The 27,917-nt window shown below is 44.2% G+C and overlaps 1 protein-coding gene and 1 long non-coding RNA gene across 7 annotated transcripts; one reads left to right on the top strand and one right to left on the bottom strand.

Annotated features, from left to right (window-relative positions):
* Positions 1-888: 888 nt before the first annotated feature.
* LOC122846439 (semaphorin-4D-like) lies at positions 889-27,640 on the top strand. Of its 6 annotated transcripts, none has more exons than XM_044143417.1 (15): positions 889-979; positions 1,330-1,429; positions 16,209-16,354; positions 19,236-19,298; positions 19,386-19,481; positions 19,602-19,701; positions 20,584-20,694; positions 20,786-20,934; positions 21,012-21,187; positions 25,566-25,716; positions 25,798-26,020; positions 26,450-26,568; positions 26,639-26,805; positions 26,880-26,929; positions 27,012-27,640. In XM_044143417.1, the coding sequence occupies exons 2-15, from the start codon at positions 1,333-1,335 to the stop codon at positions 27,545-27,547; spliced, it is 2,184 nt and encodes a 727-aa protein (XP_043999352.1). In that variant the 5' UTR covers positions 889-979; positions 1,330-1,332; the 3' UTR covers positions 27,548-27,640. The 6 variants fall into 6 exon arrangements, with proteins under 6 accessions (XP_043999352.1, XP_043999353.1, XP_043999354.1 ...); XM_044143418.1 differs by having other exon boundaries at positions 903-979; positions 1,324-1,429; positions 20,786-20,925; XM_044143419.1 differs by having other exon boundaries at positions 903-979; positions 1,324-1,429; positions 27,024-27,640.
* On the bottom strand, positions 6,883-8,009 carry LOC122846447. Its single transcript, XR_006373240.1, has 3 exons — positions 7,810-8,009; positions 7,648-7,728; positions 6,883-7,157 (listed from the first exon to the last, which is right to left on the bottom strand). It is a non-coding gene; the product is annotated as an uncharacterized LOC122846447 (long non-coding RNA).
* Positions 27,641-27,917: the final 277 nt, after the last annotated feature.

Below are 27,917 nucleotides of genomic sequence, written 5' to 3'. Positions count from 1 at the left end.
TCAGCTGGAGCTTCTCTGGTAGCATCCTTGAGCCCAGTCCCTGACACACTCTGCTCAGCCAGGGACTCGTTTTAACACCTTCCTTCACTGATGAAGGCCTTTACACCTGTGACACAGTGGAAGTAGTTAAAGGCAGAGAGCACAGGAAGGCAGTGATCTGGTACCGTGTCCAAATTGGAAGACGGGGAGGAAGATACTTCAGTCCACACCTCCACCCCTACACCCTTATCATTGTTTCATTTGGTGCTCTTGGTGTAATTCACATATACAAACACTTGACACAGAAATCTCCAAACCATGTTCAGTCTGACCACTGTGGGAATGATCCTGGTGCTAATAGAACCACAGCATCCAGGGGGTAAGAGAGGGCAGACTCTACCGTTGCAAACAGATTTGTTGTTAAATGAAAGAACAACCCAGTTCTGCTAAACTCTGAGCAGCATTCCATGCAACGCAATGCAAAAATAAATGCCTAAAATGATTAATGTCTGGCTAACTTGCACTTAAGACTTACACCTACTTTATTATCAGAGAATAGAGACGTGACAGTAACATGGCATTAACAGCCAGTTCCCCTTGGGAACAGGACAGAACGCCTGACTCCCAACAAATTATTATAAAACCTCCCGCTAACTTTCCCCAGTGAGTGGAAGTTAAACACCGATATTTTTCAGTCAGGTAATGTCTAAAATGTTTGGTTTACTAAAGTATTTCATTTATTACTCTCACCGGTTCACATTTCATGGACACTACAGAGGATACCATTGGTGTAGCACTGAACCACCTGGAGCAGCCACAGAGCTATGTCCGGACGCATTTGGAAAAGTCTTTAGTCTTTGAATTCAGACAGGCCCTGTTGCCATGCTACGATGCAATCAGCCCACAGATCTGGCCTTCAAAGGATGCAGCCCCTGCTTTTAAAAATAAACATGTTTTGGCTATCAGAAGTAAGTTGCCTCTACATAATCACCCATAACAGGTAAGCCATCACAACTTATATTATTTTGGAAAATGAAATGTTCAAGAATGCCCTTCTTAGACATACATGCTTTTAAAATAATGTAATGCAGAGCTTTACTTGCGTGTTATTGTGAATTGTTTTACTTAAGCTGTAAATAGTTTACCAATGCAAAAGATGATAATCAAAAAACCTGAGGACAATAGGATAATTGAAATGAGATTCATTTCATAAATTATAAATCCGTGATGTTGAGCTGAGATCTTCTAGCTATCAGAAGCTGTGATGTCCAACTATAAAACAGGAAATAAACTGCTGTTTCCATAACATCTGTCATATAAAATATGTTTTTTCTTCATTTCCTGTCTGAGGTCATGATGAAGAGTCAGGTAGCGCTCCTTTATGTCCTGATCATTATGAGCAAAGGATCAGCCCAAAGCATGAAACCCCGCCGGAGCGTTTTCTTCTCAGGTGAGTGTTGCACCTGGACTCTTTTTTTGGAGGGGGATTGTCTCAAATAACCAAAGAAACAGAGTTAAAATCAACAGTCCAATTTATTAAAGCAAAATAAGTATTGACAATGTGTAAAAACAACAGAGAAATAGTTTACCGTTTCGGCGTTAAAGCGGATGCCAAGCATCCTGAAGGCAGCAAACACAAAGTGGCCTGAACAACGGGACTAAACTCCTTTTAGGCACCTAACCAAGTCATGCCCTAAAGAGGACTTTCCCTGAGAAGTCAGCTCCAACATTATGTGTGCATGTCTATGCATAGATAAAAAACAATTTTCAGATAAAAATATTTTAACAATATATCAATAAATGTGATCTGATTAAAATAACATTTAAGAAAGTAAAACCTTAAACATGAAAACACAATCCTATAACATGAGGCAGCTCTGGGATGTCATCCAAATCCAGATGCTTGCTAATTAATAAACTGAGTCCACATGAGTGTCAATGTCAAAAACATTAAGAATAGCATACAGTAACATCACACTGAGGTAAATATCTGTTCTATTTCATCCCTACTGACCGCCAGAGGCGGTGCTTCAAGCACTGAATGATCATTCTTGCGCATGCGCAGGTCGAGTACTACTGACAACAAAGTCACTTGTGACCTGCCGGGGACCCACGTGACTCTATATAGTCACATGGCACCCGGCATTCAATCCCTTTGTTCTTCTCACGCGCGGGTGTGTTGAGTACAGGTGTGTGGTCGTGTGAAGCTGGTTGCTTCTGTGTGTACCTCTATTTTCCTAGCTGCTTGTTATTAGTAGCTCCGTGACCGGGTTTGGTCGGAGCTGCGGCTAAGTCTCACCCTCCAGGGGCTGCACAAGCTGCTTTCACCTTACCAGATCTGCGGTCGCCGCGGCGACTGGTAAGTTTTTGTTCTTTTCTCAGCAGTAGTTTACTGTTGGCTTTGATTTGCCACGTTAATTTTTGTGGCTCTTTTGACTCACGGTAGCGTTTCTGCTCGCGCTGAGTTCATTTTCAGTTTGTTTATCTAAACTCACCAGTAGCATCTCTGCTCGTGTTGAGTTGTTTACCTCAACTCACCAGTAGCGTTTGTGCTCGCGTTGGGTTCTTCTATAGTTTGTTTGCCTAAACTCACCAGTAGCGTTTTCTGCTCATGCTCAGTCCATTTTACTTTGCTGTTATTTATCTGACTCACCAGTGGCATCTCTGCTCGTGCTGAGTTCATCTTTGGTTGATAATCGATTTGTCAGTGGCGTTTCTGCTCACGCTGAGTTTGGAACCTCTACGGGAGTTTTCCTACAATGGAGTCGCCAGTGGCGTTTTCTGCTCGTGTTGACTTCTTGTTGGTGGCGGGCTAATCACGCCTTTCAGCAGTATGATGCTGGATAATTTTTGCTGCTCGACCTGTCTGGCTCCACTTCAGCCCGACGACGGGCATGACTTGTGTCCCTCCTGCCTCCGTGTGGAACATCTCCGGGAGGCACTGTTGGATAACGCTTGCCCCAACTGTTGCGTCATGCCCCAGTCAGTCAGACTGGATCGGTTGGCTGCACTGGGCAGGCGCTGCGCCGCATAGTCAGTTGCCGATGGGGAAGGCGATGTGCAAATGATCTACTGTGGCTGCACCTTCGGTACCGGCAAAGCGAGCCAGACAGACCGATGCAGGGAGGTTGTCCACGAGAGTGGATCATCTCACTACTGAGCTGGCCCAAATGAAAGCCCTCCTCCAGTCCTTTCAGACTGCTGGTGATCGCGGCGCGACTCTCCCTCCCGAGCAGGATGACATGTCAGCCAAAGACGACGATGCTATTTCTGTGGCGGCCTCTGGCACCCATTTCTGTGAGGACCGGGGCCTCTGGGTTGGACTCCATTGCCTCCCAGGAGGATATGGGGGAGTCTGCGACATCCGCTATTCGAACGGCTCTTGCCCGTTTACAGATTAGTGTTCCTCAGGCCCAGCCTACGGCTTCCAGCGCCTTCTTCAAGCGCAGTAGATCAGAGACTGCCTTTGTGGTTCCTCCCTCGGCGGAGTATGTGCGGGAACTACATGCTTGCTGGTCAGACACCAAGGCGCTTTCACGTCTGACAACATATGGCAGGGTCCTGGCAGCTATGCAGGAGGCACCCAGGGTTGGCTTGGGGCAGATGCCAGCAGTGGAACCGGGCATTGCCTCTCTTATTATCCCACCTGATGAGGCTTTGCGGCCCAATGCCCGTTGTCCGCGCCCTCAGTGCCGTATTACCGACGACCTTCTCTGCAAGACCTATGACTCTGGGGCCCACATGGGCCGGATTAGGAACTCTCTCTCCCATCTTATGCTGGCCCTGTCTTCCTCCTTGGAATCTGTTCCACTGGACCATGCCACGCCAGGCCTGGTTGATGCATCTCTGCAGGCCTTTGCTCTTATGATGAGGGAGCTTGGACGCACACTCTCCACACTGGTTCACGCTTGCCGCCAGGTCTGGTTGGCGCAGTCACCACTTACTGAGCCTAGTAGGAGGACCCTACGGGCCCTGCCTGTGGTTCCGGGGGAACTTTTTGGTTCTGCGGCACTGGATGCCTTGGACCGTACAGCTCAGGCCTCTAGAACAAGGCAACAGCTGGCAGGGCTTCACAGATGTGATCGCCAGCCAGTAAGCACCTGGGCTGCTGCGGGTCCTTCACGGAGGTCCTGAGGGCCTTCTTCTTCCACTGAGCCCCAGGGTCTGGTACCAGGTCAGAGATCGGTCCAGAAACCTGCGCCAGATCAGAGAAACAGAGCTCGAGACCAAGCTGGGACAGGGTCCTTCATCCCTTTCGAGCCACACAGTCTGGCCGGTGTCCTCCCAGGCCTTCAAAGGGCTGGGGGGCCCACAGATGATGCCTTAGGGCCGGCCATTGGTTATTTTACCCCGGGACAGCTCAGCTTCTGGGCTGCCCACACCCCGGACTTTTGGGTGTTGTCCACCCTGTCCTGGGGGTACCGTCTTCAATTCTGCCGTCGGCCACCTATCCCCGGCCGGGTCAGGATGACTGTGATCTGCAACCCGGTGAAGGCACAGGCACTGAACCAAGAAATCTGCACCTTGCTGGCCAAGGGTGCTATAGTGCCTGTGGACCCCCTGGTGGATCCAGGGGGCTTTTATTCCATGTATTTTCTGGTTCCGAAGAAGACCGGGGGCCTGCGTCCAGTCTTGGACCTCAGAGGCCTGAATGTGTACTTGAAGGTCATGCCTTTTAATATCCTGACCACCAAGGAAGTGTTGCAGGCGATTTCCCCGGGCGATTGGTTCACTTCCATAGATCTCAGGGATGCTTATTTTCACGTTCCAATCGCTCCGCTCCATTGGCGGTTTCTTCGTTTTGCTTTTCAGGGGAGGCATTTCCAGTTCAGGGTCCTCCCGTTTGGACTTTCACTGTCTCCCAGGGTGTTCACCCAATGTGTTGCGGCGGCCCTCTCTCCTCTGCAGGCACAGGGATTAAGGATCCTCCCATATCCGGACGACTGGCTCATTTGTGCCTCGACACGGGACCAAGCGGTTCGAGATACTCGGTTAGTGCTCCATCATGTGGGATGCTTGGGCTTGCAGGTGAACATGGAGAAGAGCAGTCTGACTCCCTCACAGGAGACTGTCTTCCTGGGCATTGCCATGGATTCCATCTCAATGACTGCTTGCCCATCACCCCAGCGGGTGGACAGTATATTGAGCATGCTCCCGGAATTCAGGTGCAGCATGGCACTGCCTCTTGTGCGGTATCTTCGACTTTTGGGCATGCTTACAGCTGGGTCTGCCGTAGTGCCCTTGGGGCTGCTGTCATTGTGGCCCCTCCAGATGTAGTTGAACAGCTTGAATCTAGATCCCACACGGAATACTCATCGTCTCAGAAGACTTCGGGTGGGGCCTCAGTGTCTTCAGTCTCTGTCCCAATGGAGGGTGAGGTTGTTTATGACCACAGGGGTCCCGCTCGGTTCCTTCCCGTGTCGTCGGGAAGTTGTGTTTACGAATGCATCCTCCATGGGCTGGGGTGCAACCTGGCGGGGTCAAATGGCACAGGGGACATGGTCCCAGCGGCAGAGCTGGGAACACATCAATGTCCTGGAATTACAGGCTGTACTTCTGGCTCTTCAGAGCTTTCTTCCAGGCTTGCAGGGGAAGCATGTGCTGGTGAGGTCAGACAACACCATTGTGGTTTTACACATCAACCACCAGGGGGGAACCAGGTCAAGGAAACTGTTGTGCTTGACTCAATGGCTTCTGACCTGGGCAGCTCCATACATGGCCAGCCTCAGAGCAGCCTACATCCCAGGGCCGGAGAACGTGCCAGCAGATTTTCTATCCCTTCAGAATCCGCTTCGAGGGGAGTGGAAGCTTCACCGAGAGGTTGTGGAGTGCATCTGGAAGGTCTTTGGCAGGGTGGACGTGGACCTCTTTGCCTCAAGGGACGCGTTTCACTGTCCCCTTTGTTTCTCATTGGACAACAGCAGCCCTCTGGGCCACGATGCTCTGGCACACGACTCGCCCCGGACCCTCCTTTATGCCTTTCCACCATTCAGCCTACTTTTTCAGACTCTCCTCAGGGTACATCAGGAGGGGCACAGGGTTCTGCTGGTGGCCCCCTCCTGGCCAGCGAGGACTTGGTTTCCTCTACTGTGCGAGCTCAGCTCCGGCTCGCCAATGCGTCTCCCCTCCAGGAGGGATCTTCTTTCCCAGATGGGGGGTCAGATTTTGCACCCCAAACCGGACCAGCTCCAGCTCTGAATTTGGCCCCTGCAAGGCCGGGGTCCACTTTCTCAAGATACACTGGGTCCATAGGGCATACAATGGCTAATGCATGGGCGCCGTCCATGCGAGCTGTCTATGCTAACAAGTGGACGGTCTTTGCGACCTGGTGCCGTAATAGAGGGCAGGACCCGGTGCACTGTTCAGTTTCTGACATACTGACCTTCCTGCAGGCATTACTGGATCAAGGATGGTCTCCGTCTACCTCAAAGGTGTATGTGGCTGCCATTTCCTGTTGGCATGTCGGGCTGAATGGTTGTTCTGTGGGCCGAGACAAGGACGTTGTGCTGTTTTTAAGGGGTGCTCGGCGTTTGCACTCACCCAACCGCCCTGTGGCACCGGCGTGGGACCTTTCTCTTGTGCTTGAGGCTGTTCGGTCCCTCCCATTTGAGCCCCTGGCATCGGCAGACCTCAAATGGCTCTCACTGAAGACAGCGTTCCTTTTAGCTATGGTTTCCGCAAAACGTGTGGGAGAATTGCAGGCTCTCTCGATAGCCGAGCGGAACCCTGATGGCTCAGGCGTTACACTGTGGTCTGACGTAGCATTTATTCCTAAGGTGTCACTGGCGGCAGGCAGTACCCAGCCGCTCCATCTTGCCCAGTTTGACACTGGAAGCCCCTCTGAACCATTGTGTCCTGTTCGTGCCCTTGAGGCATATATCAATGCCACGTGTAACAGTTATGGGCTAGGCAGCTAACTGCGGCTACTAAAGCAGCATCAGAAGAGTGTTCTTTTAGGAGCCCGAGGTGTGGAGAAAACAGGAGGCAGTGTTTTTAGTTTTGGTGAATATATATTAAGTGATTTGAATAAAACAACAATTACAACAACACAATGAGACAAGACAATTGACCCAGAATAAATTAATTGCAAAATCATTAAGTTCAGAGTTCTTTTCCTTAGCTCGCCATCTTCAAATCCTGATGAGGATCTGATCCAACCGGAAAAAAAAAAACCCGACCTAAAAGGTCAGAAAATCCATTAAGCATTTTATCAAAATAACAATTATGTACAAACATAATACAAAAAAAAAATAATTCAATTTAAACATTTAGTTTGTGCAAATTAAACGTAACAATTAGATTTCTAATAATTAGACAAACATTTCAATAATTAGGTTAAATTAACCATAATTTAAATAAAGTAAAACAAAAAATATCAATCATGATTCAAGTTAATCAATTCAAAGTTAAAGTCAAAGTCAAAGTTAAAGTCAAAGTCAAAGTTAAAGTGCACTTCCAAAATATCAATCAAGGAAAATAATAAATTACTTCTCAAATACTCAAGCAGAGTGAGGGAAAGAAAAAAATAAGTAAATACCTAAGTTTATTGTGCAATATCATATTTAAGTGTAGCTACATTCTGTTCTGATAAATTTTATTTTAAAACTTCATTGCCTCAGCATCAATATAAACGTGTCAGAACATACACAAAATTCAGCAACAGATTACCTTATCAAGAGAGTGGGCACGCCCAGCCACAATCAGCTGTGCCAGAACCCCGGCGACATCCAGGTAACACCGCCAATAATTCTAATAAAACAACGCTCCAATGAGCAATCAAACCAAAGTTTCACATGTAAAAGCAACACTGCTTTCAGATAATAAACTCACCAGGCAATCAAATCAGTGGGCTTAAAGATTTTGATGACTCCGTGAAGAAGACGCCAACAACAAGCCACAGCCACAGTGGAAACAGGTGAGGATCTTTAAACTGCGCTGGAGGCGTGGCTTTAAATAAGCTAGCGGAGTTTGGGGCAAACAGGAAGTGGGCCCGCAAAAATAAAAGTCCATTACTAATTGCAGGTTACAGGTTCCCCCTAAACTCATATGCGGCCTCGTACATGCAACGGCTGGTGACACACCACACTGTCACATGATGTAGAGGTCACAGAGGTCTCATCCAGTTCCAGAGCAGATGTAAAGACTGTACTGAGTCCTTGAAACAGGGTTTGGATGCTCTGCAGAAGTGGATGCCCAAGTGTTGAATACTGCAGACGAGTTGGTGGGTGACGTGTTCTGGTAGAGCGTCTGACAGATGGTTCAGGATCTGGGCTGGAGAGTTTTACAGCAGAAGAATCACTTAACATGCTGGATTGTCCTGGATAGGATGCAGATTCTGGGTGAGGAGAGACAGGTCCTGATTGAGAGGAGGAGTTGTCCCCAAGAGGCTCTGAGTCAGCAGAATCTGTTTCATCTTCAGCTGTTCGTTCCATGTCCAGTTCAGCAATAGGTTCAGGTCCAGACTCCCTTCCTTTCCTCACCAACCTTCTCTTCTAAAGAGCTCTGGGGATGCTGGCCAGGCAAATCCACAGGTATAGGAGCGATGGTAGATGCAGGAGCAGGTAAGTCAACCTCAGTTGTAACTCTGGTGACATAGGAGCTGGAGTAATCAGATAAATCAGGTAAGAACAGTTCTTCATTTTCAGGGTCTAAAAGATCTACATTTTCTGAAGTCACGGGTGCAATCGCTGTTTTCTTCCTCTGTTCTGGTTTAGAGGCTGGGGACAGGTAGCCACAAGGCAACAGCAGATCACGGTGGAGAGTCCTGATGGGACGATCTTTGCCTTCTGGTTTAACGGTGTATACTGGAAGAGTGCCGGCTTTCTTCTGAATAATATACACGTCTGATTCCCACCGGTCTGCGAGCTTGTGCTTGCCTCGTAGTTTGACGTTTCTAACCAGAACTCTATCTCCAACTGAGAGTTCTGCAGCTGTGACTTGCTTGTCAAATCTGAGTTTGTTCTTCCACATGACTTTCTCAGAGTTTTCAGTTGCAATTTTATAACTTTCTTTGAGGTGTGACTTGAGCTTTTCAACATACTGTGAATGAGATGTAGATGGTTTTTCAGACACAGGCAGTCCAAAAGCTAAGTCAACAGGAAGGCGGGGTTGCCGACCAAACATCAGTTCATATGGGGAGTATCCAGTGACATCATTTCGGGTACAGTTGTAAGCGTGTACCAATGGCTTCACAAAATCTTTCCAGTGAATTTTATCTTCTTCTTGCAGAGTACCCAACATGTTTAAAAGGGTTCGGTTGAATCGCTCCACAGGATTTCCACGGGGATGATAAGGTGTGGTCCTAATCTTTTTGATTCCTGTGATCTGACAGAGCTCTTTGATTGTGTGTGATTCAAAATCAGTCCCTTGGTCACTATGGAGACGCTCTGGCATTCCATAATGGACAAGAAAATTCTCCCATAACACTTTTGCTACAGTTTTAGCTCTTTGGTTTGGGGTTGGCACTGCAACAGCATATTTTGTGAAATGATCGGTTATCACTAGAATATTTTTGTGTTGCTCCGGTCTGGTTCTATTGAAAGAAAGTCCATGCAGACAAGTTCGAGTGGTCTTGAAGTTTTAATATTAACAAGTGGTGCAGCTTTCTCAGGTTGTGCTTTTCTTCGAATGCATCTTTCACAGTTCTTGAGTTTGCTACAAACATCACTTGCCATTCGTGGCCAGAAGAACCGTGATCTGATGAGGTCCAGAGTTCTTTCTGTGCCCAAATGGCCCATCTGGTCATGCAGCTGGTTGAGGACCTCAGCCCGCCATTCCTCTGGAAGTACAAGTTGGTAAGTAAGCTCACCTCCAATATTCCTTCTCCTGACGAGAACATTATTATGGAGCTCAAGCGTGTAAGCTCGCAGAAGTAGTGGCAGATCGGGAGCTGTTCCTCAGAAATGGCGGTGGGTTTTCCCCTCGTTCCATTTGAGCGATGATGTGCTGAATGACTGGATCGGCTCTTTGTTTATCAGCAATTTCACCTTCAGAGAAAGATGGCACAACAAGTGAAGAGAACTGTACATCATTAACAAAACTGTCTGGTAAACTGTCAGTGTTAATGGAGAGGGTTTGCACAAGAGCAACAACCTGGTCCAGGTTGGGTGAGCTGTACACCAGTTGTCTGTCACATATTGCTTGGACTGAGTGCTGGTCAATGGAAATACAGGATGGATGTTCCAGATGTTGTTCAGTAAACTTCAATATTCTTTCTTTCTCCTTAACGGATAAAGGATCAGCCACCTGTTCAGCATGAGGTCGACGAGACAGACCATCAGCATCTGCATTTAACCTGCCAGCCCGATAAATGATCTTAAAAGTAAAAGTTGAAAGAGCAGAAAGCCATCTATAGCTTGTAGCATCCAATTTAGCAGAAGTTAGCAGATATGTCAATGGGTTGCTATCGGTAACCACAGTGAAATCAGATCCATACAGGTAGTCATAGAATTTTTCCGTCACTGCCCATTTGAGGGCTAAAAACTCAAGTTTATGGGCAGGATATCGACTTTCACTGCGGGACAGACCTCTGCTAGCATATGCAATCACCCTGTTCCGCCCATCATGTTCTTGGTACAAGACTGCACCAAGGCCAGTAGAGCTAGCATCTGTGTGTAATATGTAGGGTTTACCTGGGTCTGCAAATGCAAGAACTGGTGCTGTACTAAGCTTCTGGATTACTTCTTCAAAGGCCTGCTGGCAAGCAGTTGTCCAACGAGAAGCAAATGGTTCTTTGGGGTCAAGGTAATGTTGCGACTTCATCTGTTTTGAATTTTTCCGACAGGGTGGATATCCAGCTGTTAACTCGTTGAGAGGTTTGACCACTGATGAGAACCCTTCCACAAACCGGCGATAATACCCTGCGAAACCAAGGAATGATCTGAGCTCTTTTAAATTCTGAGGAACTGGCCAAGATGTTAATGTGGAAATCTTGTCTGGATCCGTCTCCACTCCGTCCCTTGAAACTACATGTCCAAGGTAGCGAACAGATGTCTGAAAGAAAACACACTTTTCAACTGACAGCTTCAATCCAAATTCTCTCAAGCGTTGAAGAACTTTCTTCAACCGGAATTCGTGCTCCTCTAGAGTTGGTGCAAACACTATTAAATCGTCAATGAAAACAAGCACTTCTTTTAAATTCATGTCTCCCATGCACCGCTCCATGAGGCGTTGAAAGGTGCTAGGAGCATTGGTTACACCTTGAGGCATGCGGTTAAATTCATAAAATCCAAGTGGACAGACAAATGCAGTTTTATTTTTGTCTGATTCATTCATCTCAATTTGGTAGTAACCAGATTTTAAATCCAAAGTGGAGAACCATGTTGAGCCAGACAGTGCTGAAAATGTGTCCTCCAGCTTTGGCAAAGCATATGCATCCCTGATGGTCTGTGCATTCAACTTCCTGTAATCAATACAGAGCCGCACAGCACCATTTTTCTTCCGCACTACAACTATGGGGAAGCAAAAGGTGAGTTGGATTCACGATAACACCAGACTGCAACAGTTCTTGAATGTGTTTACGTACAGCATCCACATCTAGGGGTGAATGGGTCTTGGTCGCTGTTTAAAAGCAGTGGGATCCGACAGCTTGATCTCATGCTTGACCTTATCTGTACGAAAAAATCAAGATCAAGCTTTGAAAAAACATCTGACATACTGTCGAGCATGATTGTTATACGTTGCTTCCATTCAGTTGAGAGCGGAGAGTCTCCAAAATTGTAGTTCAACTTAGTTGGATTTAGCTCTGAACTATGGGAAGGTTGATGCACACTCTGTTCTTTATAAAGTATGGTTTGGATTGTACTGACTTCAGCGATGGCGGCTCTAGCTGGAATCACAATGTCATGGTCAGATTCATTAGTGATCACCACTGGCAGAGAAGCAGGCTGTACAGGAGGTAGATCAAAAGGCTAGATTTACCATTAAACCACCAGGTAGAGAAAAGGAGGTTGGATGCTGAATAATTACTTCTTTTCACCTTGCAGTAATGGGCATATAAGAAGAGCATCCAACACAGCAGTTCTCTGAGCAGGAACAACCTGGGGATAGATGACTGCATTTTAGAATGCCATGATAGTCATCAGTTGTTAGTTTGTGCCTTATCTCCAAAATTTTATGCACTGCTCTATATCCAAAAGGCACAGGATGGAACTCAGACTGTGACTGACAGCACTGGTTATACACAACATCCAAAGTGTTGGTGCCAATCAGAACAGGGGGTTGAGATGATCGCAGGTCTGGAACAACCAAGGCCAAGGTGTTTATGTCCATCTCTTCTCCTGTGAACTCAGAGGAAATGTCAAACAGAGTTCCACATATCCAATATAAGGCACCCTCTGACCATTTGCACCTTCTACCTCCAAAAGATCATTTATGGGTTTTATTTTATGATCCGATAGATGGGTGTTATAGAAGGAATGTGAAATTGTGGTGACTTGGGAACCTGTGTCTAAGAGGCAATGAAAATTGATCCCTTTAATCTTCACCTCGCCAGTACTCCTTGTGCCCACTAACCCTTTAGGTAATGGAAAATAAGAAGATGAGTCTTGAATGGGGGGACATTCATTGGTTGCAGCTCCCACTTGTCCCTCAGTAAGAACTGCTTCTAGTTTGATGATTTACTTTTCTCCCAGGACTGCTGTTTGTGTTTAAGCTGGCGACGTTTTCTTCAACCAAGCTGGAATTTGGCTGACTGGAACAGTTGGGAGCAATGTGACCATCCTGTCCACACTTAAAGCAGAACCAGGGCTTTGGCCTACTACTAGTTTGGCCAGATTTTAGTTTCTGTTTTTTCAGCTGATTTTCTGGTTTAACAGAATTAGAGTCCTTAGACAGCAAAGCTGACATTTGACTCTGCAGCTTCAGCATTTGCTTTCTCAAGTCTTCAATAGCACCGAGTCTGATGGATGGCCACATGAACATGCACTAGTAGTGTGAGCTTGTACATTGACACGATGCTTGACTGATGGAATATGTTTTTTCATTAACATCTCTTTTGCCAACTGCCTATCTTCTTCTGTTCTAAGTGTTAATAAAAGCTCTGAGAAGGGAGGTGGTTGATCTTTTTTCTTTTCTAGTCGCAGTTTGTTTATCATACTATTATCCCAGCAACCTCTACAAAATTGTTTTAACAAATATTTGTCCATTTCAGTGGCTGGAATCCCACCACGCTTCACCACTGTGCTGAGAGCCAATTGGAGTCTCTGCAGATAAGAAGAAGGTCGTTCTCCATGGTCCTGAAGTGTGTTTAAAAATTTTGCAAACAATTCTTCTCCATCCTCAACAGTAGCATATGCAGAATCGAGTACCTGCAAAAATGTGGCAGGCAGGGCATCAGGCCCCAAACCCTTCACTAGGTCAGCAGCTGGAGGGAGTAAACCTTCCAAAATGCGCCTTGTAACATGTAAGGGTGCAAGACTTGGATCTGCATTTAAAAGTTCTATTTGAGACCTCCAGGATTCATAATCTGCCTCATGCTGAGGTTTTGGAAGTCTTCCTGAAAAGGTACGTAGTCTAAATGAAGACAGAGGTTGAAGATTTACATCATCTCTGCGCACAATGTGTTCCACAACAACCCTTTGGACCCCAGAAGGATTCAGATCATTCCCCGAAAGGAAAATTCTTGGCCCCACATTTGTAGTTGGATTTGGTTGAGTTTGTGGTCCTTGCTGGTAGGTGGTGGACTGATCTGATTGATTTGAGGGAAGAGTAGGTGGCGGAGTCTGACTAGACTCTCTTTCAGTGTTAAGTACTTCAACAATATCCTCCTCCTCATCATCCCCTTCATCATCTTTATCAGGCTTCCCTCCAGTAGCTGCTATTCCTAAATGAGCACTTATTTGTTCAAAAACTCCTTTCAAAACATCATCAAATGATTGTCCACTCTGCTGGGAAATACGTTTCAGTTCATGAAGGTAATCGGGAGGTAGAGTTGTGTCCACTGTGGCTGTGGCAGGGCACTCTCTTGAAAGTAATTTAACAACAAATATAACATCTTCTGTAACCTGAGATGGATAAACATATGGTAAAAGCGATTTTAGCTTTTCCAAATCTGCAGAATTACTGAATTCAACGGCCAGGTTTTTATAAAATGGATTCTCACGTGCAGTAACAGTGAAAACCTTAATTCCACCATAACCACGTAAATAATTGATGATCTCATCATCTGCTTGAGTGTTCGTTACACCACTAATGATGACAGAATTTGCAACATTGACACCAATTTGGTCAAAGAAATCCATATTTCAATACAAACCACAAAACACATCCACCAAAACATTCACAGTATCAGGCTCCTGGCTAGCTCGCCAACAATGTAACAGTTATGGGCTAGGCAGCTAACTGCGGCTACTAAAGCAGCATCAGAAGAGTGTTCTTTTAGGAGCCCGAGGTGTGGAGAAAACAGGAGGCAGTGTTTTTAGTTTTGGTGAATATATATTAAGTGATTTGAATAAAACAACAATTACAACAACACAATGAGACAAGACAATTGACCCAGAATAAATTAATTGCAAAATCATTAAGTTCAGAGTTCTTTTCCTTAGCTCGCCATCTTCAAATCCTGATGAGGATCTGATCCAACCGGAAAAAAAAAAACCCGACCTAAAAGGTCAGAAAATCCATTAAGCATTTTATCAAAATAACAATTATGTACAAACATAATACAAAAAAAAATAATTCAATTTAAACATTTAGTTTGTGCAAATTAAACGTAACAATTAGATTTCTAATAATTAGACAAACATTTCAATAATTAGGTTAAATTAACCATAATTTAAATAAAGTAAAACAAAAAATATCAATCATGATTCAAGTTAATCAATTCAAAGTTAAAGTCAAAGTCAAAGTCAAAGTTAAAGTTAAAGTTAAAGTTAAAGTGCACTTCCAAAATATCAATCAAGGAAAATAATAAATTACTTCTCAAATACTCAAGCAGAGTGAGGGAAAGAAAAAAATAAGTAAATACCTAAGTTTATTGTGCAATATCATATTTAAGTGTAGCTACATTCTGTTCTGATAAATTTTATTTTAAAACTTCATTGCCTCAGCATCAATATAAACGTGTCAGAACATACACAAAATTCAGCAACAGATTACCTTATCAAGAGAGTGGGCACGCCCAGCCACAATCAGCTGTGCCAGAACCCCGGCGACATCCAGGTAACACCGCCAATAATTCTAATAAAACAACGCTCCAATGAGCAATCAAACCAAAGTTTCACATGTAAAAGCAACACTGCTTTCAGATAATAAACTCACCAGGCAATCAAATCAGTGGGCTTAAAGATTTTGATGACTCCGTGAAGAAGACGCCAACAACAAGCCACAGCCACAGTGGAAACAGGTGAGGATCTTTAAACTGCGCGCTGGAGGCGTGGCTTTAAATAAGCTAGCGGAGTTTGGGGCAAACAGGAAGTGGGCCCGCAAAAATAAAAGTCCATTACTAATTACAGGTTACACACGGCATCCTTCCGAAAGACAAATAGCCTTTTTGTTTGCTATGCTGGCTCATGGAAAGGTCAGGCACTTTCTAAGCAGCGACTTGCACACTGGGTTGTGGATTTGATCTCCAAGGCTTATGCCTTGCAGGACCGACCACTGCCAGCAGGAGTGAAGTGCCACTCTACAAGGGGCATGTCGACATCGTTTGCTGCCATGACTGGAGTGCCATTGGATGTTATATGCCGTGCAGCCTCCTGGAAATCACCTAGTACCTTTACTCAGTTCTGCAGGGTGAATGTGGCTGCGTCCATCTGCTTCAAGGAGTCCTGGAGCAGCATACCTCTACATCACATTAGGATGGGTGGTGTAGTCGTTGTCCCTTGAATATTGCTGATTCCTCGTGACCTTGTTGATATGAGTGATCCAGTGCTTGAAGCACCGCCTCTGGCGGTCAGTAGGGATGAAATAGAACGAAAGTTACTACCGTAACTACGGTTCTATGAATCCCAGATGACCGCCAGAGTGCTTGGTCCTTCAGAATCTCTGCTTCTCGTTAGAAGATTGAGGGATTGAATGCCGGGTGCCACGTGACTATATAGAGTCACTTCCAGCAGGTCACAGGTGACTTTGTTGTCATTAGTACTCGACCTGCGCATGCGCAAGAATGATCATTCAGTGCTTGAAGCACCGCCTCTGGCGGTCATCCGGAATTCATAGAACCATAGTTACGGTAGTAACTTTCGATTTCAAAAGTAGCCTGAGGATGCCGGTTGGATTCTTTCCCTAAGATGTTAACCTGAAGCTGTTTAAGGAGCCTGACTTTGATGGTTTGAGCTCCGTGCTGGTCAGAGAAGACATCGGTCAGCTCTTCATCGGAGCCAGAGGAAAGATCATCACACTCAGTTTGGATGACATCACTAAAAAGACCAAAGAGGTAAGAACTGGGCTTGAAATGTCAATGAAATGACATAAAATTTAAAGGAGACTATGGTAGGCCGTTTGTGGAGTTACACAGTCAATAATTAACTGTAAGAATTTGAGTTATTTAGCTTGTCATGGCAGGAAAAAATGGGCATCATCATCATGTGCCTTGATCACAGCCTATCGGTGCCGATCTTTTCCTCATCTCCTCCAATCATCAACCACTGTGCCCTTGATAAGGTCCAGCATCTCGTCTTCTCCCGCTCCTCGGCCGAGCTTCGACCATTCATCGTCTGATTCCATGTCCAAACTTGATTCTGACAATTTCATCTTGGAGGTTCTTATCACAAAGCTTTTGCTTCTAAAGCCACTTGAGTTCAGTGTCAATCTGGTGTTTGCTTAGATTGGTCTGTTCTCAATACCGACAATTCTCCTCATGCTCACCCAAGCTGTCTCCTGTTCCTCCTGCGGCTCTGTTGGCCGTCAAAGTTTATTCTGTTCTCATTCCACTGCTTCCTACTCCTCCTGTCCGACATCAACGTCCGGTCCCTTCTAACCATCAACTCATGAATTGCCGCGGAAGAAGAGTTCAGGTCTTCAATAAAACCTCCATTTATACTAACTTTAATGAAAGCTCCTGTTCATTTCATGTTTTTCTTGTCTGCAGCCTGTTCAAGGAAGAACAACCCAAGTCAGTCTGTCCTTGCCGTCCATCCTGCAAAGGCCGTCCCGGATCCGGGACTTGATTTCCCGTTTTCTGACCCTATTATCATCCCGGAATTAGCTTTTCTCCTCAGGCACCATGGAGATTGTTCCTTTGTTAACTTCCTGCTTCCCTCAGTGTCTCAAGGTTTCAACCTTGGTGTGCCCTCCCCACCTCTGTTGCCCTAGTCTGCCCCAATCTCTAGTCTGTACACCAAAGCTGGAGGTTGTGACTAGATTACTTCAGTGGGAAGTTTCCCAGAGTTATATTATTAGTTCTTTTAAGTTTTTGCCCTTTTCCCTCTTCCATGTTAGCCTGTTACACATCTCTACTCTCAAGTACTCTGGAAAGAAACGCCTCATCCTCATTCCAACCCACATCTGACCATTAACTGTCTCATTCCCAAAGCCCCCATTGTCATTTTACTATGTTTCCATCAATTATGCCATTTCCCTCATAAAAATCACGGGTTGTGGTGCTTGGCTTGCCAAGCCTGATATTACCGATGCCTTGAAGGTCATGGCTGTGCGTCCTTCTCAGTGGGACTGAGAGTCAGGCTCACCTTCGGGGTGCAGGAGTAGTCCTAGCCTCTTCAATAGCCTCTCCGAAGCCCTCTGTTGGATTCTGCTCAATATCTCTAACCTACCCTCAGTCCTGCACCTGCTCGACTTCCTCCTCAATCATCCTCCTGCTGCTTCCCCTAAACCTTTAGGTATTCTCCAATAATTGTATCATCATGTAAGGGTTCCTTTGTCCAAGGAGAAAACCACCGGGTTTTCTAGGCTTCACTCAAGACTCTGAGTTCATGGTAGCCTCACTTCCAGCTGAAAAGCTGTCCTGCATCCGTGAACTCTCAGTCTCAGATCTCTTCTTTGTCATGAACTGTGGTTTTGATGAAGAGCAACCCGAATTTAATCTAGGTCGAGGTAAAATAAGGTCCTTCTTTAATGTCAAACACTAACCAATATTTGAAACCAAGGGTCGAGGACAGGAAACACAGAGAACACCATGTCTGTCAATCAAGGCCTTGCAGTCTCAATCTTTTACTCGTTTCACAGACTCTCGCAGTCCGTTTCTCCTCTTCCACCTAAGCACACAGTTTATACCTAATTCTTACCTCAGCAAGTATGCCCAATCTCACTCTTCTATAAACCTCTGTAGTTTTATTCAGTTCTTAAAGTCAGTAAATAAAGTCCCACTGATGTTATTTACTTTTTTTTATTTATTTATCCTTAAATAGAGCTATTTGTCTGTAAATAAATGCAGATAAATTCTCTAGTCTTCATACAGATCTTCATTCTTTCTGTCAGAGGTTTCTATTGCCACACTTTCCTCCTGGGTCTGAGTGCCAAAGACTTTCATTTGTCAAGTAAAACCTTTTGATACATATTCTTTCTGTGTGTGTTTGTGAGTCTCTCCAGGTTGAATTTATTGGGGCCTGCCATGCAAAACAATGGCAGGAACCTATTGTTATACACCTATTACAGTTAATGCACCTCGAACCGCTGAATGGACCCCTACAAAAGTGGTATCAAAACGTGTGGCTTGATCATAGCATTGGAGCTATTACTTCTGGTGGGATTCTGAGTTAATATGGCGACAAAAAAAGCAAAAAAACGCTTTTTGCCATTGTTGTGTATGGGGACAGATTGAATGAGTCATCACAGCTGCCAATTCATGACTGACAATTAAATACCATAGCAACAGAACGATCAGCACAACAGCTCAGACAGTCCTCTGGTGCGTGTCTCGTGATTGGTTGAGAGAGGAGGAGGAGGGAGGAAGAAGGACAGCACGAGTGGAGAAGAAGTGAAGAAAGCAAGTTTTAGCTCATACGCTCATTTTAACATGCAAGTCCGTGTCAGTTGACGTTGTCGCGATTCTCCTCATACCGTCGATCGCGCTGCAGCTTTCTATGGCATCGACGCTAACTTTCAGCGTTGGAACACCGGGTCCAGACCGATGCGCGCGCTTTGGCAGGCCCCCTTTAAATTTCTTCAGAAATTTTCTAGTTTTTCTTCTTACTGCAGACTAAATAACCCAAATTTTCACTGTCAAACTTTTACCGTGTATCTTTACAAAATGTGCCCCTTATGATAGATATTCCTCTTTTTATATTCATACCTCATGATGGAATTTCACAAACATCTCCCCATAAACATGTTGACTTCCTGATTGGTCTTTTTGTCAGATTAACTGGATTGTGACCTCTAAAGAAAAAGCCCTGTGTCAGATGAAAGGCAAGAGCATCGAGGTACACTATAGCACATTGAAATAAGGAAATGTTATATGTTCTCCCTCATCTTAAAATAGTCTGGAGAAATAGCTGTTCTTCTAACAGGTATGTGACAACTACATCACGTTGATGCACACTCTGAATGATGGCAGAATACTGGTTTGTGGAACCAAAGCATTCGACCCTACCTGCACACACCTGGTACGTTCCTCCCATAAATAAGGCTTGAGTTGTTGTCCTGCATTACCAGAACCATTTACTGGGTATTTATTGTGTAGGAAGAATTAGAAGTATAATTTCTAATTATAAATATTTTTTCAGATGTTTGAAGAAGGAAATGTGACCATGGAAGACAGTTTTGAGAATGGCAGGGGGAAAGTTCCCTTTGACCCCAACGAAAACTTTGCCTCCTTGGTGAATGGTTGGTACAATAACTTTTATCTCCATACTTAAATACGGAGCAGAAAAGGCGAGAATCAGAGAGAAAATCTCTGCCAATATTGATACTCATCACTAGGTTGCTCAGAGAGTTTGGCTTGTTTGACAGTTTGGTGTGAAAATTAATCTCATCAGCTGACGGTCATAAAAAATTTAGCAATTTTGGTCTGCAATCCATCCGAGTTTACCAGGCTGTCAGGTGGGAAAACAGCCTCACTGTGTCCAACTTCTCCAGTGATGGAGATTCCTTGTTTACCAAGACAAGAAGCTTTTTGTCTTCAGGAGGTCCTGACAGCATAATGCTGGATTTATGCAAAGGTTTTCGGTTTCAGGGTTTTAGACTTTTATCCATCCATCCATCCATCTTCTTCCGCTTATCCGGGGTCGGGTCGCGGGGGTAGCAGCTTCAGAAGGGAGGCCCAGACTTCCCTCTCCCCAGCCACTTCTTCCTGCTCCTCCAGAGGAATCCCAAGGTGTTCCCAGACGAGCTGAGAGACATAGTCCCTAAGCACACAGTTTACACGCGACACTTTGTCTGGTCCCTCACCTAGGACCTGTCTGCCTTGTGTGACCCTACCAGGGGCATGAAGCCCCAGACAGAATAGCTCCCAGGATCATTGGGGCACTCAAACCCCTCCACCACGATAAGGTGGCAGCCCTAAAAGTTTTAGACTTTTAATCATCTGATAAACAGTCTGAGTTTAATTCCTTTTACCTCTTGCTCACTTTTTGAAGCTGTTCCTAAACATGGCTCATACTCTCCTGAACAAGATTCGTGATGTCAGTGGATCCCACTCATACTGAAGGAATGTTTTTGTAGTGATTTGCTTCAGAAATAGTCAAACTTTTCCTCTGTTCTCCACAGGAAACACTTTATATACCGCTGGTACCATAAACTTCCTGGGAACAGTAAAATCTTTCCAAAGACATGGAAGGAATTCCTTGATGACTGAACAAATATGGTCTTGGCTCAAAGGTGAGGTGGCCGCTTGACCCAGTTAAAGGTTCTTTATCTTTGAAACCTTCTTGTCAAACCTAACAACATATTTTAAATGATTTGATATCAGGACCCAACATGATTTCCATGAAATTTGCTGAAATTAGCAAACATTCATATAACAACGAGGACGACAGCGTGTTCTTGTTCCTCACAGAGATCGGAATCGAAAATCAACGCAACCACTTGCGACTGTCAAGAGTTGCACGAGTGTGTAAAGTATGTCTCTAAATGTTAAACTTCCCTTAAAACACCACATGAATCAGTATTAAAGTCTGATATGTGTGCGGATTCAGAGCGACATGGGAGGTTTGAGAACTTTGCAGAGAAAGTGGACCTCTTTCCTGAAGGCCTATCTGGACTGCCCGTTTGGAGATGAAGGTTCAACATCTCTGGTGCAGGACGTCTTTTTTCTCCAAGATGAAAAGAATGTGTCCGACAGCATCTTTTACGCAACATTCACCTTGAGCCCGTAAGTCAAGTCAGTATGCAGAATGTAAGGTTGACTTGTGTTAGCAAAACCCAGTACTGGGGCTGTCGTCAATCTGTCAATCAATGTGTCAAAAACAGATTGACACTGTGCAGTCCACCTTTCTTAATGAAAGGTTGCTTTACATTATGGCTTTTTGTTGTGATGGTTGCTTTACTGCTACGTTTAAGGGTAGATATGTACCCTTTCGTTCGGTCATTTAAAGGTTTAGCAATAGCAGCATAGTCATTATTGAATCTACGATAATAACCAGCGAAGCCATGAAATGTTCGTAATTCTTTTAAAGTTTGAGGAACTGGCCAGGATTTTAAAGCACTGATCTTTTCCGGATCTGTTTCAACCCCATGTTCAGAAACTACATGGCCTAAATAACACACAGAAGTTTGGAAAAACTTTCATTTATGTGGGGATAATTTGAACATTTTCAAATGTATCCAATTAAAACAAATCACAATCAACATTTCTGACAACAACATTTCTATTGCTATCAGAAATATTGTCCAGTGACTCTTTACTTTTCCCTGTTGATTTTTTGCAGTCAGAAGATGACATACTTAGTTATACGATTTCATCATGTCCAATTTATTCCTGTTGCACGTGAAGTCATTCCTGTTCTCTCTAAACCAGCAATTAGTTTAGTTAGTAAGTCACATTCCAAGCTGGATGAGACAGTCTACTAACCTGTCTGCATTTCTTAAAAAATAATAATAATTCAATAAATTCCATCTACTTTAAGCCAAGGCTGAATTCTGATTGCTGCTGATCCATTATATTCATTCCCATATTGAAGTAAAATTACCAAATTAATTATAACCTCAACATAATATTTCAATTTAGATTTGAGTCATAAGTTGAATGTTTTGTAACAAATATAATGAACTTTAAATCAGTCTGATGCTGTTTTATAATTTGCTACTTAAATCATAAACCCCATCCTACATGTCTTGTAACCTTCTTTTAAACAACTTAAAATGACAAATTTGATGGAAAAGAAATCTTGTTTTGTTGCTTCCAATTTGGCACATTTATCAGCTTCCTGCAGACATTGCTCACAAAAACAGAAGAAAACAAAAGAATGACACAGTCGTTAAAGTTAATGATGAACATATATGGGATAAAATATATTTACAGTTCTAACATGGTTTTATACAAAACATTTACTCTTCATGCATGGTTTGAAAATAAGAAACGTATCGCTACATCTATTCACTAAAGGTTAGTCAATAAAATGACGTCAAGTTTCCATAGCTCTTCTTATAACCCCTCAAACACTCCCCACAATAAAACCAGTTGACCAAAACTGGTTGGGTTTTACTGACCAGTCAACCACCTAATAAAAGAACACAACTTTCTTCTCAGTGTTTTAAGGTACTTTTCACATCAGTTGATCTTTAATTTTCAAATAATCCATCCAAATTACATCTTCTTAACATCACCCAAAAACATCACCCAAAAACATTAAATCATTTAATTATTTCACACCAGTTTAAAAGATTTGTTTAATTTTTTTTGTCACACTAATGTTGGAGATAAAGATATTTGTTAGCCGTAAATTTAGAGTTTCCACCTGCTGCATCTCTCAGTTGCATCCTGTGGAGGAAAAGAAGAAAAAATTGTAAATTTGTATATTTTTTCCAACACGAAACACAAAATACAAAGATCTTGAAAAACCGGTTTACAACAGTGGTTATTAAAAGAACTCCTAAAGAACTCCTTCAAATGAAATGGTCACTGATTCCCCCGCTTTGCTCTCTACTCTGCCCAGACCTGTGATGACATCCAGGTAATCTGCTGCTGTTATCTGAAGACGGTGGCAAACAAAAGCATTTATTAGTGGCCAAAAAGCAAAGATGCCTGCGCAGGGAAACATCTTTGATCTGTAACCTGAGACAAAGTTATATGGCTCATCCAGTTCCTAGCTTATTGCCTGCTTCCAAATGGCCACCCCTGGTTCATATGCAAAGCAATCTCAAAAGCTATCAAGGGGGAAGGAAAGTCTCCTTTGCCTTGTCCTTCAGAAAGCCATGTGCTCCACAGAACATCCATCCATCCATCTTCTTCCGCTTATCCGGGGTCGGGTCGCGGGGGTAGCAGCTTCAGAAGGGAGGCCCAGATTTCCCTCTCCCCAGCCACTTCCACCAGCTCCTCCAGAGGAATCCCAAGGCGTTCCCAGGCCAGCCGAGAGACATAGTCCCTCCAGCGTGTCCTGGATCTTCCCCGGGGCCTCCTCCCGGTGGGACGTGCCCGGAACACCTCACCAGGGGGCATCCTGACCAGATGCTCCTCAACTGGCCCCTCGATGTGAAGGAGCAGCGGCTCTACTCTGAGTCTCTCCCGGATGACTGAGCTTCTCACCCTATCTCTAAGGGAGAGCCCAGCCACCCTACGGAGAAAACCTATTTCGGCCGCTTGTATCCGTGATCTCGTTCTTTTGGTCATGACCCAAAGCTCATGACCATAGATGAGGGTGGGAACGTAGATCGACCCGTAAATCGAGAGCTTCACTTTTTGGCTCAGCTCTCTCTTCACCACGATGGATCGGTACAGCGCCAGCTTGATGGCAGACGCTGCGCCAATCCGCCTGTCGATCTCCCGCTCCCTTCTTCCCCCATTCGTGAACAAGATCCCGAGATACTTAAACTCCTCCACTTGGGGCAGGACACCCCCCCTGACCCGGAGAAGGCACTCTACCCTTTTCCGGCTCAAGACCATGGCCTCGGATTTGGAGGCACTGATCGCCATCCCAGCTGCTTCACACTCGGCTGCGAACCGCTCCAGCGAGAGCTGCAGATCACTTCCACAGAACAAAGGACTTCATATTTTTCCTGTGACTAACAACATAAATCCAGCAGTGTAACATCCAACAAAAACCATTTCACAATTGTTTGTAATATTATTCACCAACTAAATAACCAAGACAAGACAATCAAACAAATATGTAATAAAGCATATATCACCTCTAAAATCAAACTTTCTCAGACAGAAACTCTGCAGGGGTCCGAGGCCAGGACATACACATGCAGTCTCCTTTCAGACTAAGACACTGAACAGCAGCGCATCCACAGACCACACAAATATATCAACAAAAACTCACAAAATTCACAGCTGGATGCACACATGTTCCTTTCTCTCCATGTACAGACAACAAGCATACAAACCTCAAAGCAAGCTCTGAGGTCACTTCAGAACAAAAAGCAAGCAGTGATGCAGAAAAAAGGCTTCTGCATAAGTTAAAAAAGATTCAGGTTCATGAGGTCAGCACGCTCATGTTGAGTAATGAAATAAGAAATGTGCAAACTGAAACAAGTTGTGCACAGAGGAGATAGATTGGCGGGGTCAGCATTTCCCTTTAACTGATTGGGGTCAGCATCCCACAAAATCAGTATCAGGGCTTCCCAAGAACTCTATAAAACTAGAGGGATGTCGGAGGGACGTCTCTAATACTCTAAGTTGGAGTATTAGAGTGTCCATACTCCACATTAGCCTTGTAGCTGACCGACTCCTCGTCAAGTGTGCCGGTTATGTGAGATGCAAAACTCAGATGCACCTTTTTCCTTTTATTCCATGAAATCCTTACTTCACCATAAACTATACTCTACTCTTCAATTTAGGAGCAGAACACTTCAGACACCAAATCTTCTCAATTTAGTTATGTTCAATTACACAAATAAAAGGTTCTATTTACCTTTGTTTCTGTTGTTTTGTTTTGTTTCTGTTGGTCGACCAAGAGTTTGGCGTCTGCTCAATTTCCCAATCACTAACCTCCATGCCTCTTCACTGGGGCCTCCATTTTGTGGAGAAATATTTGTCTCCTTGCTAAGTTCTTGATGAATGGGGTTGAAGAAGAGTCAGTGAGTTGAATACGTGAATTTGATTTATTAATACCAAAGTACAGCTGGTCAATTTGTCATGCTACGTTTAGGACCTAACAGAATAAAATGACAACAAGCAAATGTTGGTAACTTCTTTTGCTAGCCTCTAAGCTATGCCCTAAAGAGGGCGTTCCCTACTGTGTCATTTCCTTTAACCTTAGCTTTGAGGGTGTTTCCTAACATGACATTTTCTTTGGCTTTGCAACTAGCTTAAAGTGATAGAAGGAAAACACAGAGTTATTCATTCTCAACAAAAGTCAAAGTAAAATGTTATTTTAATGTCATTAAGTTAATTTAAAATAGTTCAATGTAACTTATAAGTTATTAAACACAAAAACTAAGTTGTTATCACTAAACTACATGAATTAAGTGAGATTAATGTAAATAAGTTCATAAAATGAACTACAGCCAAAATCACTTTTTGGCAGAGTGCAGAGCTCCAAGTTAGCGTTTTATTGGACCTCGTAGTAACAGGACTTAATTTGCAGGAAGCCGTCCAGTACCTGCAGTCAGTCCGCTGTCTGCGCCTACAAGCTGTCTGACATCCAGCAAGTTTTCAGAGGAAACTTTATGACTGAGACTGATTCTGGGCCCTGGGTGAGGTTCACAGGATCATATACTTCCCCTTATCCTCGTACAGTAAGCACCAAGACCAGAACAATATAAGATGGTAGTGAAGAAAACAATCGACCACACATGACCTCTGATCTGTATTGTCAGTGTATTAATGATGAAATGCGAGCCAAAGGTGTGAGGACTTCTCGGGACGTCCTAGACTCAGACCTGATGTTTGTGAAGAACCACCCTCTGATGGAGCAAGTTGTGACACCGATCACTGGGAAGCCCCTGCTGGTTGGGTCTGCGGCCCAGTTCTCCAGAATTGTTGTTGACAAAGTAACCTCTCTGGATGGACAGCAGCACAACGTCATGTTTATTAGCAACAGTAAGTAAATGGATCATGTATAATGACTTAACACATCTTGGCGTTGTTAGCAGGATCAGACTGGAAAATGGCTGTATTGACCAATGAACAGGAATAAACTGCATGCAGTTTCACTGTGAATGTAAGAGAGATGTGTGTGGTGCTGTTTGTATACTTACACTGTAAAAAAATTACCAAATTACTTTTCTTTTGTTAGCTTGTCATAGAGAAAAAAAAATATATTTTTATTAGGTTATTGATACAAAAATGTCATGGTTCCAAATTAAATATTTTAATTCACAAACTAAATATGTAACTTGCAAATCCAATCTTTAATTACATAGCTAAATATTTTGCTAACTAAACCAGAACATTGCTGCTGGTATTCTTTTTAACTTTTCAAACATCACCCTGTAGAAACCAGAGTTAACCTCTGGTTCTGTCCTCTAGACTCTGGTTGGGTGCAGAAGGCGGTGTGGTCTGGTGATGATGGAGGGCGAATCATTGAGGAGTTGCAGCTGTCTCAGGATCCTCAGCCCATTCACTTCCTTCAGCTCTCCTCTAGAAGCGTAGGTTACAGCTACATGTCTGCAGACTAAATGGACCTGGAGCTAACCTTTGAACTCTGATGATCTGCAGGGTCAGCTGTACAGCACAACTAGAACTGCTGTTGTTCAGCTCAGTGTGAGGGACTGCAGCCGCTACAGATCCTGTGCTGACTGCCTTATAGCCAGAGATCCATACTGTGGCTGGGACCGTCTCACAGGCCTGTGTGCTGCTGCTGCTGGTGCTTCAAACCTCTCCATGTATGTCACACTAACTAAGACATGTTCATTGTGTGCTACGTTTATAATCAGAGGATTTAATTCATTTGTGGCAGGATCCAGAACCTCATTGATGGTGACGTTGGAACTTGCCCAAGCTCTCATTGCAAGTATTCCCCACATAAAGCTCTTTACACACATTTACCTTAACGAGGAGAGCAGTAGGAGAATTTTTATGGCTGTTTTAGCTTTTCCCACAGTGTCAAAGCAGATTACCGACATCCAGCTCACACTTGACGTCGCGCAGTTCCTCCCCTGCACCCCTGATACCAATCTCCCCATCAGCTGGAGCTTCTCTGGTAGCATCCTTAAGCCAAGTCCCCGACACACTCTGCTCAGCCAGGGACTCGTTTTAACACCTTCCCTCACTGATCAAGGCCTTTACACCTGTGAGACAGTGGAAGTAGTTAAAGGCAGAAAGCACAGGAAGGCAGTGATCCAGTACCATGTCAAGATTTCAAAGGAAGAAATCGTGGGTGGGGTAAACTGGTTTCAGGCTATAGTTATCTATATTTTAGCTTCTGTTTGTGTGCTGTGTGTAATGCTCATCATCTACATGTACTGGAAGCAGAAACCTCAAAACCATGTTGGCAGTACCAGTGTGAGTTATGCTGGCACTGAGCAACCAGCGCAGAAGACAGTGCTCTGCAACTGCTTTAGTGGTCCTGATACCAAGAAAACCACACCAACTAGGGTGGAAGAGAAGGCAAAATCTACCATTTAAAACAGATTTATAGTTTGATAACAGCACAACCCACTTCTGTTACACTTTGTGCATCACTGGCATCAACTCTGTAACAATAAAAGACAAAAATGATTCAAGTGTGGTTATATATGTTTGTAGCGAGGGCTGGGAATGAGGGCTGAAACTTTGAGACTGAGCAGCAGGTTAAAATTAGCCGCTAAGGCTATGGAGATTAGAACAGTGGTGATATGATAGAAGTAAAATATAGCATAATGGTGCAGAGTAGCCTTTTACAGTCAGACTGTTTGTAGTAAATGTTCTAGTTTATCTTATGAAACTGTGAATCACGTTGCAGCTGCATATGTTTTTGTTTCCTTCCTTTTTACCCTTTAGAGCTGAATGTAATAGG

The sequence above is a fragment of the Gambusia affinis genome, linkage group LG16 (assembly GCF_019740435.1).
Source record: "Gambusia affinis linkage group LG16, SWU_Gaff_1.0, whole genome shotgun sequence".
In the NCBI taxonomy this organism is placed as follows: domain Eukaryota; kingdom Metazoa; phylum Chordata; class Actinopteri; order Cyprinodontiformes; family Poeciliidae; genus Gambusia; species Gambusia affinis.
This window is presented reverse-complemented; position numbering and strand designations above follow the sequence as displayed.

Bases quoted from the DNA above. Each gene is read 5' to 3' on its own strand.
- LOC122846439 (XM_044143417.1), top strand. From the start codon at position 1,333: ATGATGAAGAGTCAGGTAGCGCTCCTTTATGTCCTGATCATTATGAGC. The intron at 19,482-19,601 runs GTACGTTCCTCC...ATATTTTTTCAG, and splicing joins ACCCTACCTGCACACACCTG to ATGTTTGAAGAAGGAAATGT. The intron at 26,930-27,011 runs GCAAGTATTCCC...TGGCTGTTTTAG, and splicing joins AACTTGCCCAAGCTCTCATT to CTTTTCCCACAGTGTCAAAG.